Source organism: Mesoplodon bidens, assembly GCF_964165515.1.
Source record: "Mesoplodon bidens genome assembly, chromosome: 3".
NCBI lineage: Eukaryota > Metazoa > Chordata > Mammalia > Artiodactyla > Ziphiidae > Mesoplodon > Mesoplodon bidens.
This window is the reverse complement of record NC_138178.1, coordinates 62,922,094-62,942,661: the sequence shown is the minus strand read 5'-3', so window position 1 is coordinate 62,942,661 and position 20,568 is coordinate 62,922,094. Positions and strand designations below refer to the sequence as shown.

The 20,568-nt window shown below is 44.2% G+C and overlaps 1 protein-coding gene across 6 annotated transcripts in view; it reads right to left on the bottom strand.

Moving 5' to 3' along the window:
* PML (PML nuclear body scaffold) overlaps positions 1-20,568 on the bottom strand; it is a 44,861-nt gene that overhangs the window by 18,792 nt on the left and 5,501 nt on the right. For all 6 annotated transcript variants that reach the window (XM_081228784.1, XM_081228781.1, XM_081228782.1 and 3 more), the window contains exons 3-4: positions 5,204-5,784; positions 3,606-3,676 (exon numbers count right to left, since the gene is read on the bottom strand). In XM_081228784.1, the coding sequence (XP_081084910.1) occupies positions 3,606-3,676; positions 5,204-5,784 (652 nt within the window). The remainder of the gene's footprint in view (positions 1-3,605; positions 3,677-5,203; positions 5,785-20,568) is intronic.

The following is a 20,568-nucleotide window of genomic DNA, read 5'->3' as shown; positions in this document are numbered from 1 at the left end:
ACAGTTTTAAAACAATTTATTTTTTTTCCATTGTATTGTGACGTCATTGCAAAAAGAGCCTGTGAGAAATAGAGGAGGGAAAATGTCCGAGCCACTGTCCCACCCATGTGCTCCTAGTTAAGCCTGTTGGTGTTTTTCACCCTCTCCGCCTACAGGCACAGGGTGGCGATGAAAGTACATCAGCAGTTTCAAGAGAGATGAGTGTCGGCCCTAGAAGCCCAGTTCCTGCCTCCTAAGGCAGGAATGTGGGTCCAAGAGTTGCCTTTCTTCTGGCACAACCAGACCATGCCTGCCACCCTCAAGCGGCCACACCTGTCCTTTGCACGCATGGTGTGTGACCCACGTCCATTCCCCAGCTCCATCCACCCTCACCCCCAAGCCTATTACCAAAGTGAAAGCAAGAGACTTTGCAGGAAGAGGATTCTTCTGAGGTTCCAAGTTCAAACTGCTTAGTAGCTGGTACTGAGAGGTCACAAGACCAGACCTGGCAAAATGCCTAGACCTTATTCACACAAGAGTACAGGCTCTCTTGCTGTTCATTAACCAGCGACTGACACCTGGAAGACAGTGCAATCTGTGGACCCACGGCACTTTCAACTACCATTCATATGATTTCTTTGGGGACATTTTTCATTCTAGCACTGTTTGTAATGCCAAAACAACCTAAATAGCCAAGGAGTCAGCTAAAAATAAACCATGCTACATCCACTTAATGGACCACCATGCAGATGCAAAAAGGCATCAGGAAGCTCCCTGTCTGCTGATAAGGTAAGAATTCCCAAATACTGGGGCTTCCCTGGTGGCACAGTGGTTAAGAATCCGCCTGCCAATGCAGAGGACACGGGTTCGTGCCCTGGTCCGGGAAGATTCCACATGCCGTGGAGCAACTAAGCCCGTGCGCCACAACTACTGAAGCCCGCGCCCTAGAGCCCGTGCTCTGCAACAAGAGAAGCCACTGCAATGAGAAGCCCGTGCACTGCAACGAAGAGTAGCCTCCGCTCGCTGCAACCAGAGGAAAGCCCACATGCAGCAATGAAGACCCAACGCAGCCAAAAAATAAAATACAATAAAAAAAAAAGAATTCCTAAATACTATTATGCCTAGGGCACAATACTATGTATATGTGGTACTGTGCTACTTTTGTACAAAAAAAAAAAAAAAAAAGGAAAGCAAATATATATAGTCATATTTACTTGTAATTACATAAAGAAATTTTGGAAGGGTATGTAAAAATTAATAAAGATAGGAATATGGGTATAAGAACTGGACAGACAGGGGACAAGGTGGGAGAGAGACATTATTACTTTTAGGTTTTTATTTCTGACCATGTGATTGTATTGCTTATCCAAAAAATGGGCTAACTGAAACTTGAACCATCTGTGCCTCTAAGAGGCTGAGAATGGGAGAGTTTCAGAAAATAAGGAGTGAAGTATGCCTGCAAGTAAAGAATTGAGTGTGTGTGCAAAGCTTATTTTCTTTTATCTGGGCAAAAATTAAAACACATTCCTTGGAACAGAGCTGTTGCCGCCTGTTCTGCAGAGAAACTTTTCTTTTTGAGGGCTGTGGTAAATGGATGAACATACGTAATAAAACTCACAAAATATTTTAAAAATATATAAAACAAAATTAAGTCGCTGGTCAGTCTTAGTGTTTTACAGTATTTGGGAAAACAACTGTTACAGTTTTATTGCTCTGAGTAACTGACAAAGCAGAAACTATCCAGTTTTTGTAGCAAAGGCGTCACACGTAAACAAGCAAAATGAATGAAAAAGTCAAATGGTTTGCCTCATTCTCCAAGAGCCACAACTCAAGCTGAACTGTGAAAGTGGTTTAACACTATCCTAGGTGATCTTTTTTTCCCTCTTCTGGTTTATTTTTTTGTTTGTTTTATTTATAGTCTGATTTAAAACAATCAGATTCAAGTTGGTTAATTTTAGTTATGTAACAACCTGACATGATGGAGGAAAACAACCTTTAAAGGGATTGTGTCTATGGTTTGATTCACTTAGAAATTTTATTTTCTTGTAACTTAAGTGCAATAAAATGTGTTTTTCATGTTTAAAAAAATGGGCTAAAATGTCCTTTTTTAAGTTTTTTTTTTTTGGCTGCACCATGTGGCTTGCGGGATGTTGAACCCAGGCCACGGCAGTGAAAGCCTGGAATCCTAACCACTAGATCACCAGAGAACTCCCCTGGTGTTTTTTTTTTTTTTAATGATTTTTGTTTTATTTATTTATTTATTTATTTATTTATTTATTTTTATCGTTGTTTTATTCTTTTTTAATGCACCATCTTATTTTATTTTTATTTATTTATTTTTTTAGGGTGTGCTGCGAGGCACATGCAATCTTAGTTCCCCAACCAGGGATCGAACTTGCATCCCCTGTAGTGGAAGTGTGGAGTCTTTACCACTGGACCACCAGGGAGGCTCCCCCCTGGTGTTTTTTACTTTTGTATATGGGTATATGGGAATGCAGTACCCAAGGCAGTTAGGAAGTGACTTCAAGTCCTGCCCCTAGCTTGCTGTGTGGCCTCAGGTTAAGTCACACCCTCTCTGGGAGCCTTAGCTTCATCCTCTGTACAAGAGAAGGTCAGAATCCAAGATCTCTCCTAGCTTTGAAACTCTCAGATCCTAAATTCTGCCTCTAACAGGAAGCCTCTCCTGATTGCCTCAGCCTACAGCAATCTCACTCTCCTATAGGCCATGCCATGGCAAAGCTAGAAAGGCTGAACACCCTCACCATAAGACTTGCTTTCCATGGAGGACTAGTCAGTCCTGGGCCCAGATCCTCAATAGGCACGTACACCTGGATGACCAGGATGGGGGGCAGACCAGATGCCCGGTCCAAGAAGAAACTGAAGAAGCTTATCCTGGCAGAGAGGAGCAATGCATGCAAGCACCCAAGAGGACAGGTTAAAGGGATGCCGTTGCATTTCCACCCAGGGACGCACTCTAAGAGCAGTCCAGAGATGGGAGTGGCTGCCTCAAGAATGAGTGAGCTTCCTGTCCCTGGAGGGTGTGCATGATAGCTGGACAGCCACAGGTCAGGGGTGCTGCAGAGGTAATGCCAACATTAGAGGGAGTGTGGGCACTTCCAAACCCTGAAAACTATGGTTCTTGGAACTATGCTGACCCTGAAATCACACCGATAGAACCCAGGCTGCTGTGATCACTGTCTGACTCCTGGCCCCATTCTTCATTCGTCTCCAAGATCCATGTGTGGGGGGAGACGAGGGGAATGTCCACATACCTGGGGTGGTGCACACGGAGGGAGGGTCATCTGCCGCATCTATCAAGGGCCTGCCTACCAGTGACCACCTCCTTTATCTCCTGTCCATCCCTGGGCCAAAACCCTCCTGAACCCATCAAGAGCTACTTTGGCATTCAGGAGCCCAGAGCCAGCCAGCCAGCCCTTCCTTTGTTCCCTCCCACTGAAGGCTCCAGTCCAGGTCCTTGCTGTCCCTCTCTCAGGTGCTCTCCCTCCTCTACTGCCTGCAGACACAGGAAGAGCAAGACTCAGTTTCCTTCCTTACACAGGGGAACTCCCAACCCACCTGACCGGCAGGACATACCACCTCCCCTTCAGACCTCAAGCCCATCTCACCAGGTCAACGTCAGAAGTGTCTTCGGGAGTGCGGGCAACTTCTGGGCTGGCTCTCCTGGAAACAGCTGCATCTGGAGAACACAGAGAAGGTCACAGGCAGGTCAGAGACATCCCTGGTGAGAAGCATCCTGTCTCGGGACAGTGACAAAGGAAACATCCCCATTGCTTTTCCTGGAGACCCATTCTCCAGGGCCTCTGGCAGCACTGGGGAAGCTCCATGGAGGGGCTGTAATTGGAAAGAAAGCTTCCTGACTGCAATGGGCATGAACTCAGCCAGAAGGAAGAGACAGGTAGCACTAGAGAGTGCTTGCCTTTGGCTCCAAACCCCAAGCACAGCTCTCTCCATCTTGGGGCTACCACCAAGGCAAAGCATGGACAATCCTAACACCGTTACTGCTCACTGATTTTTCTGCATAATGAGAGCTCCGTGATACTCTTCTGACCTGCACCCTGTTTTTATTAAATCTAAATCTCTCATGCTTCAGAATAAAATAACTCCTTTCTCTGCCACTTCCCGGTTACAACACCCAAGGCAAGCTGTTTAAACTCTATGCAGGTCATTTCCTGTATATGGGGTAACAGTCACCACCTAGGTGGAGAAGGCACAAGTCCACGCCCACTCTAGTACTGCACTTTTATAAGCCCACATCCGCTATCGCCAAGGGCAGGAGTGAGCAAGGTCTCCATCACTGGCACCTACCTGAGAACCTTCAGATTCTGTAGCCTCCCTCCCCTTACCCAGTAAGGGCATCCTCACACCAGCTGACCAGAACTCAGAGTCCAGCCTAGAGATTTTGTCAAAGAGCCATTAAAGCCTCCCCGCCCTGGAGGCCCTCCTGTGTACCCCCTGTGTCTCTTGGAACTCCCCTGATATCTCCAGCTCCTATAAAGGTGCTGCAACTCCTGGATTTGTATTGCAGAGCCAAGCACTGTCTCATTCCTCAGCTATGTAATGTGCCCCAACCTTGTCTCCCAGTTGGACTGGACAACTCCAGGTCAGGAACTGGTGTGCTGTCCCCATACTTCCCAAGTGCCCAGTACAAGGCAGGGCCCATAAAGGTTGGAAGCTGGTCCAGATGGTGGGCCATCCCAGGGGAAAAAGGTCTCCTCCACTGAGCCCTAGCATGGTTCTGGGTAAGCACCCAACCACAGGGGATAGGGGGAGTGGTTTTCAGCCCCTTTGCCCATACCGCATGTTCCAGTTAACTTCTCTGTTGCTGGACACAGGTGGCTTAAGAGAATCTCCTGAAGTGGTTGGTCCCTCTGGGGCTAAAATGATACAGGGTCTGGTTCTCAGCTTTGTTGTTTCTTAACTTCCTCTAGGGTCACAAGATCGCAGCTAATCCATAGGGCCTTGTTAATCAGTCAAACGTGACCCCTCTGGGTGGCTGCAGCCTCGTGTCAGTGCCTCCTCTCCCCCAGATTGATCCTGCACCCTGTAACCTATGATGTGATCAAACCCAAGAGACTTAATAAAAACCCCATAGTTTCCTTTTCTGTCATACGGAACTGATCTTCTCTACCTCGCCTTTCCCAAGGGACAGCGGCAAGGCCCAAGCCCTTAAACGGTAAACAGGACAGCCATGAGGGTGGCTTACCTGTGCCCTGGGTGATACGAGAGACGAGATCCTGCAGGCGCACCTTGAATTCGTCGAAGCTGTCCATGCGCACGGCAGCTCGCAGGCTCTGGGGCTCCTCCCGGCGCAGCTGCTGGAGTGCTTCGCGCAGGAAGTCGTGCATGTCCAGCACCTCCTGGTCGGAAGCATAGAGCTTCATCCTCTGCACAAGCACGCTGCCCGTACGGATGCGCTGCAGCACAGCATCCAGGTGGCCCAGTTGGCCTGCTCTCTCTTCGTAATCGCGCTGGTACTGTGCATTCACCCCCTCCAGCAGTTGGCGCTCCTGCTCCATCACGTATTCCACCACCTGGCGCACGCCCTTGCGGATCAGCTCCTCGGTGTCCGCGCGCGCGCGGCCCAGCTGGCTGATGGCCGAGCTCATTTGCGCCTGCGCCGCGCCAAAGGCGCGGTCCTGCTCCTGAAGGTCCTGGGTCATGACGTCCAGCTCCTCCTGCCGCTGCTGGATCTCCGTCCCGATGTCGCACTTGAGCTCGTTGTGGCCCCTATCCAGGAGCGCGCAGGAGCAGCACAGCGGCTTGGAGCAGCCTCGGCAGTAGATGCTGTGGACACATAAGGCTGGCCTGATTTAGGGCTCGTCTGCTTTTTTTCTCTTTATATTCGTTATTAAATTCCTCTTCAAAAATTACAAAACTTTGAATCATGGTATGTTTCTACGTTCGTGCTTTTCTCAGTTCAATGTTTGTGGTTATGGTGGTAGTATCCAAAATACCAATAAAACGTATTAGAACATCAAAAGTTACTAAAGTAATAATAGCTAGCCTCCATCCGTGAAACAATGCAAAGACGTACAACAAGAAAGTTAATCATCTCTTCCCAGCGTTTCTGAATTTCCTTTCCCCACCTCGGAGGCAACCAGGTGAGCACCCTGGGTGCATCCTTCACACCTCTCTCTATTCAAACAGCTTTACATAAATATCCAGACTATGCTGCTGCTAGCAGAATTCTAAGGACTTGATACATTTCATTCCACTTAATCCTCCGTAGAGTTTCTTAAGGGAGAATTACTGTTATCCTCATTTCACAGATAAAGAAACCAAGACATTCAGAGTTTAAATAATTGGCTCAAATATCTACAACAGTTTTGGGTAGGTTGATGTTCTTAAAAAAAATAAGAGCATGCTAAACCTTTGTAACTTCCTCCTTTAATTGAACTTTTGTTCAGGACACTCCTCTAGGTCTACAAGTATGGACCTGATGTATTCTCATTAATAGCTTCTTTACATTCCAGATGGACCACACTGAGTCATTCATCCTGTTAATGGACATCCCAGTGATTTCCTGTTTGTGCATTTTTCCTCAATATGCCCAATGCTTTCTGTAGCCTAATGTATGCATCCTTTTGTTTCTATTAAATACATTACAAAATAATAGGATTGCTAGATCAAAGAGTATGCATATTTTTATTTATTTAATATATTTTAGCCAGCAGACACTTCCATAGCATTTACTATGTGTCAGACACTATTATAAGCATTTGACAAATATCAACTCATTTAATCCTTCTAACAATCCTATGGAGTGGGGATTATTATTATCCCTATTTTAAGGATGGGGAAACTGAGCAAGAGGTACAATAACTTGTCCAAGGTCACACAGTTAGTAAGTGGTAGAGTCCAGATACAAATTGTAGTAGGCAGAATAATGGCCCCCATCCAAGTACTAATTCCTGGAACCTGAATATGGCACCTTACACGGCAAAATAGACTTGACAGGTGTGATTACATTAAGGATCTTGAGATGGGAAGATTATCCTGGATTATCTGGGTGGACCCAATGTAAGCACAAGAGTCCTCATAAAGGAAAGAGGCAGGAGGCAGGAGAGTGAGAGAAGGGAGAGGTGATGATGGAAGTAGAGGTCACAGTGACACTATGCTGCTGGCTTTGAAGATGGAAGGGGATCATAAAATACAGAATGCAGGCAGCCTCTAGAAGCTGGAAAAGGCAAGAAAATGGATTCTCCTCAAGAGCCTCCAGAAGGAACACAGCCCTACTGACGTCTTGATTTTAGCTCAATGAGACCCATTTCAGACTTCTGACCTCCAGAGGTACAAAACGATATATCTCTAATGGTTTAGGTCCCTAAATTTGTGGTAAATGTTACAGTAGCAACAGGAAACTAATATAAAAAACCCAAGCAGCCTGGCTCAGAGTCCATGCTCTGAAACACTGCAGTGCTGCTTCTTCAAATATTACCAGGAAAAATATTAGTTACTTCCCTAGAAATACTGCTGTAATTTACTCTCACCGGCAATGAAAATAATAAGTTAGCCCACCTGAGGCCAGGAGAAAGGATTTTAGCTGGGGCCATTTTGGCCTTAATTACTGATAGCAACTTGTCCCACAACTGCCAACAGAGAGCCTGCTGGCCGACCCAATTCTAAAATCTTGAAACCAGGTACTAGTCCTCAGCTTTGCCAGCTCTCAACCTTCCCAAGTCACCCAAGGTGGTAAAGTCCCAGGGCTTGACCCTCCTGCTCAGACACAGGAGACTTATGCCACGCTAGCAAAGCTTTTCTGGAGACAGAAAAGTGTGTGGAAAGTGGGATGGGGGGTGCCACTGGGTCATGAGCCTTGAGCTCCTCCAGCCTCAGGAAATCGGATCTAAGTAACAGAGACCCACATCACCTAGAGTCAGGGCCAGTGGCTGTGGTAAGTGGCAGTTGGAGCAGAGAAAAAAGCTGGGCAGATGTGGATCTGACCTCAGCTCTGTGCCCTTCCTTGGCAGGTCACTTAACCTCTCTGCACCTCAGTTTTCTTACCTGTAAAATAGGGATAATTCCTACCTCATATGGGAGTGCTGGAGAGGATCAAATGAGGTAAGCCATACATGAATGTTTTTTTTTTTTTTTTTTTTTTTTTGCGGTACGTGGGCCTCTCACTGTTGTGGCCTCTCCCGTTGCGGAGCACAGGCTCCGGACGCACAGGCTCAGCGGCCATGGCTCACGGGCCCAGCTGCTCCGCGGCATATGGGATCCTCCCGGACCGGGGCACGAACCCGTATCCCCTGCATCGGCAGGCGGACTCTCAACCACTGCGCCACCAGGGAGGCCCTACATGAATGTTTTTTAAGAAGACTATGATTATAATTGCCTGAAATATTAGTGCTCCCTAATTAGACACTACTAATGAGAAATGTTAAGCAATTATGAAAGGAATGAATAACTCTACAGCGGGCAATTTGGCAGTATTCATCAAAATTACAAATGTATTTATCCTCTGACCCAGCACTCTCCCTTCTAGATATCTTTTCTGCAGCTCTATCTCCATACATAAAAAAATAACATTTGTACAACGTAACACAGTCCATAATAGCAAAGAATAGAAACAACCTAAGTGACCATCACTAGGCAATGAGTTACACAAATTACAATGCACCCGTACAGTGGAGTACTATGCAGCTGAAAAAAAACTGTGGAAGTTCATTATATGGAAAAAATCTCTCTGGCAAAATAAGGATAATAATAGGAGTATTAGGAGGATTCGATGAGTTAATATATATAAAAGGTTAGAACAGTGACTACCATATAATGTGTTCAATTATGACAATGTATACTTCAAGTAAAAAAATCAAGGTGTAGAAGTGTATTATAGGGGACTTCCCCTGGTGGCACAGTGGTTAAGAATCTGCCTGCCAATGCAGGGGACATGGGTTCGATCCCTGGGCCAGGAAGATCCCACATGCCGTGGAGCAACTAAGCCCGGGCGCCACAACTACTGAGCCTGCGTGCCACAACTACTAAAGCCCGTGTGCCCTAGAGCCCGCACACCACAACTACTGAAGCCTGTGTGCCTAGAGCCCATCCCCCGCAACAAGAGAAGCCACCGCAATGAGATGCCCACGCACCACAATGAAGAGTAGCCCCCGCTCGCCGCAACTAGAGAAAGCCCGCGTGCAACAACAAAGACCCAACGCAGCCAAAAAACACCCAGAAGTGCATTATAGGATGCTGCCTTTTGTGTAAGAATGGAGAAAAATAAGAATATATTCATATTTGATCGTATTTGAATAAAGAAACCTTGGAAGGATACAAATTAATAAAAGTATTTACAGGATGAGGCAGGGAAAAGGTGGAGTGAGGCATTTCACTGTATGCCTTTTAGGTTGCTCTCATGTTTGAACCTTGTGAATGTACTGATATTACCTATGTTTTTAATTAAAGAACAGAATTCTAATAGATGTGGGCAATTAGATAGGCTATAGAAATAAAGGGAGAACTAGAACCAGTTGTCATTTTCCTAGCTTTGGATTCATGGGAGAGGGGCTGAGACCGAGGTGAGTGACCCTTCCTTAGAAAGAGTGCTCCAGGCCTGGGAAGGGGACCCCTAGGGGTGGCCTGGCTGGAGGGAGAGCAAGACTTGCTGGGGGGGACCACAGTCTCTGCTGGGTCCTCTTCTTAAGCCCCTTCTGCCCCAAATGGGGTCTCCCCAGGGAAACCAGCCACCCCTGCCCCTCTGGATGGAAGGAGACAATTGGCTTCAGGTCTCTGTTGAGGGGCCTGCATCAGATGCCCTGGGGTCCAAAGCCCCCAACTTTCTGATAAGACTGAGGTGCAAACCCTGAATCAGAATGACCCATTGTGGGCCTGCCACCCAAGACCAAGGATGACCTCCTTGGCCTAGGGTTCCTTCACCCTCATTCAAAGGACACTTACTGAGCACCCACTGTGTGCTTGGCACTTTGGGGGGAGACAGAGGTGAGGTGGGCACCTACCCACAAGGAGCTCCATGACAAGGACCCAGACTTAACACAGACAGAGAGGTGTAGCTCTGGAAAGCAAAAGGGCACTTATTTGCTTCTGGAACACTCGAAAGAATGAACTAAAACACCACGGAATCAATGAGAAGTTGCTCAGCAAAGTGGCTGGATTGTACCAGAATTAAGAGAAGAAAACAGCTTAATTCTATTCCAGCAAAGCAAATGAAAAGAAATATGGAAAAATTTTCCATGTTCTCATTCACAACAGCAATTTAAAAAATGCTAAAAAAAAATACCTAGACATAATCCTAGCAAGAAATACATAGAACTTATATGGAGTAAATGACAAAAACCCACTACGAGAGAAAGTCTAAAAACAGAAAAGTGTATCAAGGTCCCAACGGGAGAGACTAAATAGTATAATGTTAATTTTCCTCAAGTTAATACAAAGGTTTAAAGCAATTTGAGCCAAATTACAAATGAGATTTTAAAACTTAACCAACTGATTCTAAATTTCACACAATGAAAAAAAAGAAAAAAAAGAATGAATTTCACATGAAGGAGTAAACAGATCAAATAGCTAAGAAATTGTTTGAAAAATCAGTGTAAGGAAGGGGATTTTCTCTGCCACTGACAACATTATAGAACTACCATTCTTAAAAGTGTACATACTAGTCTAATAGTCAAGAGAACGATCAGCACAACAGACCAGATAGTCCTGAAAGAGGCCCTGGCATCTATCAGAATGTAATATTTTATATAATAAAGCATCCCAAACTAATGGACATTAAAGGATTTTCAACAATTAGATCATGAAAACTGGCTACAGGGGGGGAAATAAATCAAGTCAGAGCTTTGCTTCATACACTACACCAAGATATATTTTTGATGAATCAGAGTTAAATATGAAAAATAACACCATGGAGATATAACAGTTGGCTATTTACTCTCATGATGGTAAAGACCTTATAACCACTGAAGAAGTGGAAGAAATCATACTATCAACAGATGCAGCTGCCTGAAAATTCAAAACTCTCTATTTTTTGGAAAGACATTCATGACCTCCTATTATAAGAAAAGCACACTTTGTAACCCTAAGTGTTGTTCATTCTGTTTTAGATGATTACAGAGACAGCAGGGAGGAAAGGAGAACGTCTAGATTGATAGTAGTCACCTCTTTCTCTTCTCCCCTCCCCCTTTTTACTGATTGAGATTTTCCAAAAGTTTCCGTTATCAATTCTAAACAAAGGAGTTTGGACTTTAAATAGGAGGCAATGGGGAACCGTAAAAGAACATCCCCTCTAGGAATTACAACAAGCTCTTTCTCTTCTGCCTTATGATATATTGTTTTGTTTATCCCTTTATGACTGTTCAGCGAATTGACTGCATGATTAATATTTTAATAGAAACCCCAACATGTTTCCTGGGTTCTCAGTCTTCCCATCCAAAAGCTGCCTGTGTCTAAACCACCATCCCAGAGGCCACATGACAGTAGACAGGATATGGGTTCTGGAGGCGGCCCGACCTAAGCCTGAATCTGAGCTCTTCCACAATTCCTAGCTATGAGGCCTTGAGTAAATTACTTTCTCTCTCTGAGTCTTAATTTCCCCATCTATACAATGGGCATAAGGATACTCTCTCATAGACTGTTACAAAGACAAGGGGCTGGTGTACGTGAAGTGACCAGCACAGTGCCAGATACACATTGGACATTCTGGAGCTGTGAAAGAAGAGGGGGCATTAACCACATATGTACATGTGGCAGGGGGGAGCCCTGCTGCTGGTGGGTGAGCCTCTCAACCTCAGGCAGTAGGAAACATCACCACTGAGTGTGGTCTCTGGACTGTTCCCTTCCCAGTAGGGACATGCCGCCCTAGACCAGCCACACTTCCCAGTAGGACCAGAGCAACATGGCACTTCTGCTGTCCTAGGAAACAGGATAACTCAGAACGCAGGAAGCAAAAATCCTATGAAAACAGGACTAGTGGAGGAGAGATGGCCCCAGAGCAAAACTCCAGGGCAGGGCCTGGCTTGCCTGAATGCTGACGGAAAAACTCTCCACTTCACCGCCCCCATCTCAACAAGGGTTGATGGGAGCTCTCACTTTGGTGGAGTATGGAAAGGAGTAGCCTCTTTTGGAAATTCAAATAATTAGCTAGAGGGTAATTAAAGGGATCCGCCAGTCATTTACACAGTAGTATGGATGCATTTAATGAGGCTGGCTTCCTGCCATCTCCAGGGTGACACAGTTGAGGAAATAAGATTTCTGAAACCAGGAGAGGAGATGAGTAATTGTAGAGACTGGGATGCTCAAAGAGAGTGAAAGCATTATTCCTGTTGACCTCCCCTCCTCCAACTATTCACTAGTTGAGAAGGTGGTGACAGAGATAGGAAAACCTGCGGTCTCAGAGAGGAAGATAACAGAAGTTAAGAGAAGCAGCAAAGAGGGACTTGCCTGGTGGCGCAGTGGTTAAGAATCTGCCTGCCAATGCAGGGGACACGGGTTCGAGCCCTGGTCCAGGAATATCCCACATGTTGTGGAGCAACTAAGTCCGTGCGCCACAACTACTGACCCTGCGCTCTAGAGACCATGAGCCACAACTACTGAGCCCACGCACCGCAGCTACTGAAGCCTGCACACCTAGAGCCTGTGCTCCTCAACAAGAAAAGCCACCACAGTGAGAAGCCTGCGCACCACAACGAAGGGTAGCCCCCGCTCGCCGCAACTAGAGTAAAGCCCACGAGCAGCAATGAAGACCCAACACAAACAAAAGTAAATAAATAAAATAAATTTTAAAAAAAAGAGAGAAGCAGCAAAGAAAGAGGAGGGGAGGAAGCCTTGTCTATTTCACACTACGGTCTCATGCTGGTCCCACACCCAAGAAAGAGGAAGAGGGCTGGAAGAGGGCTTCCCTGGTGGCACAGTGGTTGGGAGTCCGCCTGCCGATGCAGGGGACACGGCTTCGTGCCCCGGGAAGATCCCACGTTCTGCGAACCGGCTGGGCCCGTGAGCCATGGCCACTGAGCCTGCGCGTCCGGAGCCTGTGCTCCGCAACGGGAGAGGCCACAACAGTGAGAGGCCCGCGTACCACAAAAAAAAAAAAAAAAAAAAGAAAGAGGAAGAGAAAGTTTGTAGTTTTTCTTCCCCACTCTTTTCTATGTAGGTCTCTGCTTTCAAGACTGGCACATCCATGGTGGACAGTGTTCTGCTGGGCCACGTCACTCATTCAGTAGGTGGCAGATGCACTGCTGCATGGGTGCCCTGCCTCTCCTGCCCTCTCTATGGCAGTGAATGGCACTACTGTTCAAAGGCCACTTAGGCCAAAGATCAAGGGGAATTCCAGATTCCTCCCCTCTTCGACTGCTTCAACAATGACTCATTATTAAGTCTGGTTAAGGTCTGCCTTCACTTACTTAAAAACAATTACTGAGTACCAGCTACGTACAGGTATGGGGCTAGAATGTAGAGATGATTAAGGTAGAATTCTGGTTCCTAAATCTGGCACATCGGTTTCCGTTGCTACTGCCTTTGTTCTTGCCCCAGTTATGGCTTATCTCCTTTAGCACTGTCCCCTAATAGGCCTCCTTGCCTCTGGTCTCTCCAATCAACCTTTCCCAGTGCCACCACATGGTATTTCTAAAATGTGATCATCTGGGAATTCCCTGGCGGTCCAGTGGTTAGGACTCCGTGCTTTCACTGCCAAGGGCCCTGGTCTGATCCCTGGTCGGGGAACTGAGATCCCACAAGCTGCGTGGAGCAGCCAAAAAAAAAAAAAAAAAAAAGTGATTATCACCATACATTGAGGTGACTGCAATGATGCCCCTTGGAAGTGCAGTCAGAATAGTATCAAGTGCAAAGCAATATCTTAAGTAACACATAAGTAATTTGTTAATGAAGGAGATTCAAGTTTTGAACAAAGTTAGATCACTGGGGCAAATTCACTGAGTTTTATAATAATGTACTATAATTATATAGTATTGGATATTAGTGAACATGAACACAATTTGGATTTACATGCCAGTAAATGTTGCAAAAGAACAAGGCAAAGTTTATCACATAGATAAGTATAGTGATTACTTATTAATCTGATTAAGCTATTTCATTTAAATCCAACCTAATTTCAAGAAATAAAACGGCAAAAGAGATGGAAATAGCTGGAACAATCAATTAACTAGAGCCATGAATAAGAAAAATGCTATTGGATATTAAGGTAACAATAACTTAATACTGTATTAAATAACATATGGTATAAACAGACAGCGCTTCTATTCAGTTGTCCCTATCTCAAAATACCTCCCCAACTCTAACAGCTTTGGCAGAACAAATCCAAACTGTAAAACATGCCAAAGCGGGCTTCCCTGGTGGCGCAGTGGCTGAGAATCCGCCTGCCAATGCAGGGGACACGGGTTCGATCCTTGGTCCAGGAAGATCCCACACGTCGTGGAGCAACTAAGCCCATGTGCCACAACTACTGAGCCTGTGCTCTAGAGCCCGTGAGCCACAACTAGTGAGCCCGCGTGCCGCAACTACTCAAGCCCACGCGCCTAGAGCCCGTGCTCCACAACAAGAGAAGCCACCGCAATGAGAAGCTCACGCACTGCAACGAAGAGTAGCCCCCGCTCGCCGCCAACTAGAGAAAGCCTGCGCGTAGCAACGAAGACCCAACACAGCCAAAAATTAAAAAATTAAATAAATAAATTTATTAAAAAAAAAAAGCCAAAGCAGGCATTTGTTACAAAATGCAATGACTATAAAGTTAATCATTAAATGTTAATAGAATCTGGTGACATAGGAAACAAGCAGTAACTCCTTATGTGACACAAACAATTTTGATATTCTCCAGAAGTACTTTTATTAAAATAGGTATAAAATTATTTTTGTAGCTCTGAGTGTATACTGTGGTTCTGATCTTTGTTACTCATTCAATACTCACTAAATATTTAAGTTTCCCCCACACCGTGGTAATACTCTTAAGATTACTAATCAGAAAAAAATAAAATCATAAATTAAAAACTGTAATACTAATTGGTAATAGAGCAAGAGGAAAATGAGAAGGAAAGGAAGAGGAAGAAAGAGGAGGAGGGGTTATGTAAGAAAATTTCATTGAAATAAACAGAATTTTTAAACTAAAGGAGCAAGCTGGGTTTCAGAATAATTTGATACAATATGCTCCACACCAAGACAGCTTGGTTAAATTGATAAACTTAAGGAATGAAAAATATCTTTAGGCATCGAGACAGAAAAAGCCAATAAATTTGGCCTCAGGCCTCTCCTGGTGGACGTTTGATGCTGGAAGATAATGCAGCAAAGTCTACAAAGCTCTAAAGGAAAGACCATGATCAGGTATATTACACCCAGCCAAGATGTCATGTAAGCGTAAAAGCAACTGATAGACATTCTCAACACCAAGACACTCTAGGAATTCAGAACACAGAAGTCCTTCTTGAGAAAAACTGCTGATTGACAACATCCGTCCAACCAAGAGCCGAATCAAAACAAAGAATCCATGAAAAGTGGTGTTAAAGTGAAAGGACCAGTGCTGTGCATTAGAGCCATTGTGACACGGAACCAAGACTACAAACATGGGAGTGGACCATCCTGGTCTTTCACGGCAAAGACTTTGTTACTGTCTAAAATGGATTCATTTCATTAAATACAAACTATAATGACTCCAGCCTCTTGATGCCTTGGTAATTTTTTTGCTTAATCTTAGAGAGGTCTTTTAGGAAATATTTTAGGATGAAGAAATATTTCTTTGAAGTTTAGCAAGTCTAATTTTACTTTAGTATCTTTTTCTTTCATCAAAGTCGAGGAAAATTAAATTTAACATTGCTTAACTAGCATGCTTCCTTTGAATAAGCTAATTGTAAGGGAAGATACACTCTGAGCTCGAAACAAGCAACTTGTAGAATCCTTTTTTTGCAACTCGGCCAGGTTGTTAGTTGAAAACTACCTGTATGTGGAGGCCGGCAGCACCAGGACAGACTCTGCAGGGTCTGCAGTCAGAAATCCTGTGTCCTGTCCCGGCCCTGGCTCAGATAAGATCTCCTATTTGGGGATGAGCTCCCGTTAATGTTTGGGCCTCTTGCAACAATTCTCTCTTCCTCAATAATCTTATAGGAGGGTCTGGGAAGTAAGGTAACAGCACAGGAAAAAACATCTCAAAAGACAGGAAAGTGCTTTATTGTGTTAAGAAGAGGTCAAATCCAACCAGAAGAGCCCATTCTCTGACCACATTGGAAAAGGTTTCAGTTTCCTATTGAAAGGCGCTGCCCAGGTACCAAGGGATCGGGGAGCGTCACTCAAGGCTGGTTTTAAGCCTGTCCCCTGTACTCTGCTTCCTGCCACCACTGCGTGATGTCCACCTCTGCCCTGAACCCTCCCCTGGGCTGCCCAGGATGCCTCTCCCCACCTGTTGCCAATCATTCCAACTTCTGGTCTTGGGAGCTCTTTTCCCAGTTTATGATCTCATCATACGTCTCAAACTTGAATAATAGGTCTTTGATTTTCCCCACTCAACTGTAACTAAAGCTCTTCCCGCTACAAGTTTTGATGGTCCTGGATTAATTCCTCTACTCCATCCAGCCAAGCTTTGGGATCTGACACCCCAACATGGGTCTCAGCTCCATCGACAGTCCTAAACCCCCATTACCCTTGGCTGCAAGGCACTCCCCAGCGCTCCCCAGCACATGTGATGAAAAGGCTGGCAGCCACCTTGACCTCCAGGTTAGGCAGGCCATGGCCGTGTGACACTCTGGCCTTCTCCCCATGCTGCCACCTCTGCATTCTTGCAGGTCTCACCCCAACCTGCACCATGGCTCAGCCTCCTAATGCGGCTCCCCTTCCCCAGGTCCAGATTCTTTGCTTCAGTTCCGCTTGGGTCATATATCCAACGGTAAGGTGGTAAATCTCAAATTCTTTATGGAATAGGGTAAAATGTAAATAAGCATGCAGCCAAAGAAAAAAAATCCTGGTCTCCTTGCTCCTAAACTTGCCCACTTCAATCAAAGTACCAGAGTGCAGAAAGAGGATCTGAATATTATCCCACTCTCTGCCTTAATACCACCAGTGGGTTTCCAACAGAGTCCCCAAAGGTCCATTCACACTGTGCTCTACAGGATACTCACTGGTACAAGAGTAAACTGCAGGAAAATGGAGCAAACTGAGAACATTCTTTGTCCCGGAAATTGTAGAATAGCGTCCGAATTCCTCCAACTTTCCCATGTTTGACCCTAGCTCACCCTTCCAGCTCCTGCCCTCCTGCACAGCCTTTACTTGCAGCTCCTGAAATGCAGCAGACTTGCTGGTGCCTCTGCCTTTGTACATGCTCCCTCCCCTTTCTGCTTCCTTACAGGCCAGGCTAAGTGTGACACCCCCTTGGAAGCTGCCATCCCCAGCCAATCCAGGCTGGGTAAGTGGCCTTTTCTGAGATCACATGCCTGGTGCCTCCTTTCCTTCTTCCTTCTGCCCTTAAATAACTGAGCACACACAGCCGTCTGGAAAGGGAAAATATGAGGGAGAGGATGGTGTCTTATCACACTGTCCTAAGGGCAACTATCAGCACAGTGACAATGGTGAGCAGGCTTCCTTGAAGCACTTTGCAGCCTTGATTGTTAATTGCAGATCTGGTTCCTCCACCAGACTGTGACCTCAGAGGGCCAGGGCTGTATCTGTTTGTATTTATACCCTAGCACCTAGCAGAGGGCTTGCTACATAGTAGGAATGTGGGCTGAAAGAATGGACTCCACAAGTATGGTGATCAAATGCCAATGGTCCCAGGGAGGACGCTCCCAGGCTGAGTTTGAAAGTTTAAAGCCACTTCTGATGCTGCTCCCCAGTGTGGGCCCTAAGTCAGCTCAATGTCAAAGGATGAAACGGTTTATTATTGACTTGTAACCTGCAAGAAGTTGTGGGTTATTTACGACACTAAGGTTTTGTGCAGAAGAAACGAGTTTTTCTAGTAACCACTGGTAGGTTGTGAAACAACTGTGAATTGTGACTGTGTGTGTATGGTTTTTAAGCAATACTGTCAGGTTTTTGAAGCCATCTACCATGCTCAAGGGAAAAGAATCCTGTCCTCTTGCTGGCTGGACCTCCTTGCCCCTTGTACCTTGCCCACTGTGGAGAAATCCACCCCCCACACTAGAGGTGAAGCACTCTGTAAGCTACCACCATCTGGGGCTCTGGGAGAGGCCCCATCCTCACTGCAGGGTAGGAGGTGTAAACTGTGGTTTATACAGTTGCTGCCAGCCCCTATCAGCTACTAAGATTGTGCAATCTAGATGTCCACATTTACATGTGAGCAGACAACACAGAACCACAGGACCTATAAAGAGAATCAGCAGCCAAAATGGGGACCAAACTGATTCCTGGCTCACACTGAAAAAAAGGGTAATATAGGAAACATAAACCTTCTAAAAATTCCAAGTTTGTTTTCCAGGGAGATTTAAGAACATACACTGAGAAAACAAGAACAGGCTGACAAGAAAAAGCATCCTGAGAACACTGACCTTGTTTGGCAATTAAAAAAACATGATTGCAATTGTTGCAGCACCATGGATGGACCTAGAGACTGTCATACTGAGTGAAATAAGTCAGGCAGAGAAAGATAAGTATCATATGATCTCACTTATATGTGGAATCTAAAAAAATGATACAAATGAACTTATTTACAAAGTAGAAACAGAGTCACAGATGTAAAACACAAACTTAAGGGTTATGGGGGAAGTGGGGGAAGGGTTACGGGGGAAAGTGGGGGAGGAGGGATAAATTGCGAGATTGGGATTGACATATACACAGTACAATATGTAAAATAGATAACTAATAAGGACCTCCTGTATAGCACAGGGAACACTACTCAATACTCTGTAATGACCTATATGGGAAAAGAATCTAACAAAGAATGGATATATGTATATGTATAACTGATTCACTTTGCTGTACAGCAGAAACTAACACAACATTGTAAATCAACTATACTCCAATAAAAAGTTAATTAAAAAAAAGCCACACACACACAAAAACAATAGCTATAAAAAGAAAAAAATAAGCAAATGAACAGAAATCAATATATAAAAAGTAGAAGACAATTTCTTTGAGCTGAAGAAAGACTTGAATTTTCAGTTAAACAATGTCAGAGAGGATTATTGAAAAAAGAAAAGACCTATAGCTTGATCAATCATTTTCAAGAATAAAGAAAAATTATATAAAGATCCTTAGCAAACAAAAACAGATTACCCACAGAGGAAAAATAATTAGGTAATAATTAAATTTCTCATCTGCAGCACTGGAGGCCACAAATTTATGAAGCAATGTGTATATACTCCAAGATGAAAGATTTGTGATTGTGACCTCAGAATTTTACACCTAGCTAAACTTTCCTTTAAATGTGACAGCAGAGAACTCCCTGGCGGTCCAGTGGTTAGGACTCCGTGCTCTCACTGCTGAGGGTCCAGGTTTGATCCCTAGTCAGGGAACTAAAATCCCACAAGCTGCGTGGCATGGCCAAAAATAAAAATAAAAAATAAATTAAAAAATAAATGTGACAGCAAATGAAGGACATGCAAGTTAAGACAATCAAGATTCCAGAAAGTAAACTCGGAAAAGCAACCAAAAAAAAATTACTTGAAGTATTCCAGCCAAATGGGAAATTAATAACATTAAATAATTGAAGAGGAAGATATGTTATAGAAAAAATTATTGTGAGCAATGAAACTAATTAAAATCTAAGATTATAGATAACAAGTGGGTTATAATGTGATGATGACACTTAATAACTGTCAAAAAAGGATGCTTAGAATAGAAAAGACATAAAATTTGGTAATATCTAGAACTAAAATTTCATGTTATTTCAACTATATCTGAATGTGGTAAGAGAAAGAGGGGAGAAAAAGAAGTATGCTAAAAGTTTTATCTTATCTGGAAGAACAGTTGTAATCTACTCTTGATGGTGAGAGATACACACACACACACACGCGTTCTAATATGTTTGTTAAAAATTTAAACCAGAATAGAAAGAGGAGAGATATATATGATATATCTCTACAAAGAACACACATTTTTTAAAAATCCTAGGAATATGCTAGTCCACGGAATATGGTCCAGGGCCCCAAAGAAAACATCAGTATAGTCCCAGATATAACTCAAATACTAGGTGACCATGCTGTAGAAATTAACATCAAATATTTAAATATCAAACATCACAAGCCACTTGAAAATTTTAGAAAACTCCCTCCCCCAAACTCTTCTATCAAAGAAAAAATGTTTAAAAAGAGAAAAGACTGAAATTATAGATATTTGAGAAATGATTGACTATGATTACACTACATCAAAGTTATGGGATGCAGCCAATGTCATATTCACAGGAGAACGTATTAAACAATAAGGATAACAAATAAATGAATTAAATGTTCAGTTAGATGATGAATAATGAGACAAGTAGAAGAGAGAAAATAATGATGATAAAAACAAAATGATTAATTAGAAAAAAGGAAAACATTACTATCAGTAAGCAATAAAAGGAAAGACCAAAAAGCTAGTGCTTTGAAAAGATCACTAAAATAACCACAAATATACAACATTAGAAATAAGAAAGGGGACACAATTACACGTATAGAGGAGATTTTT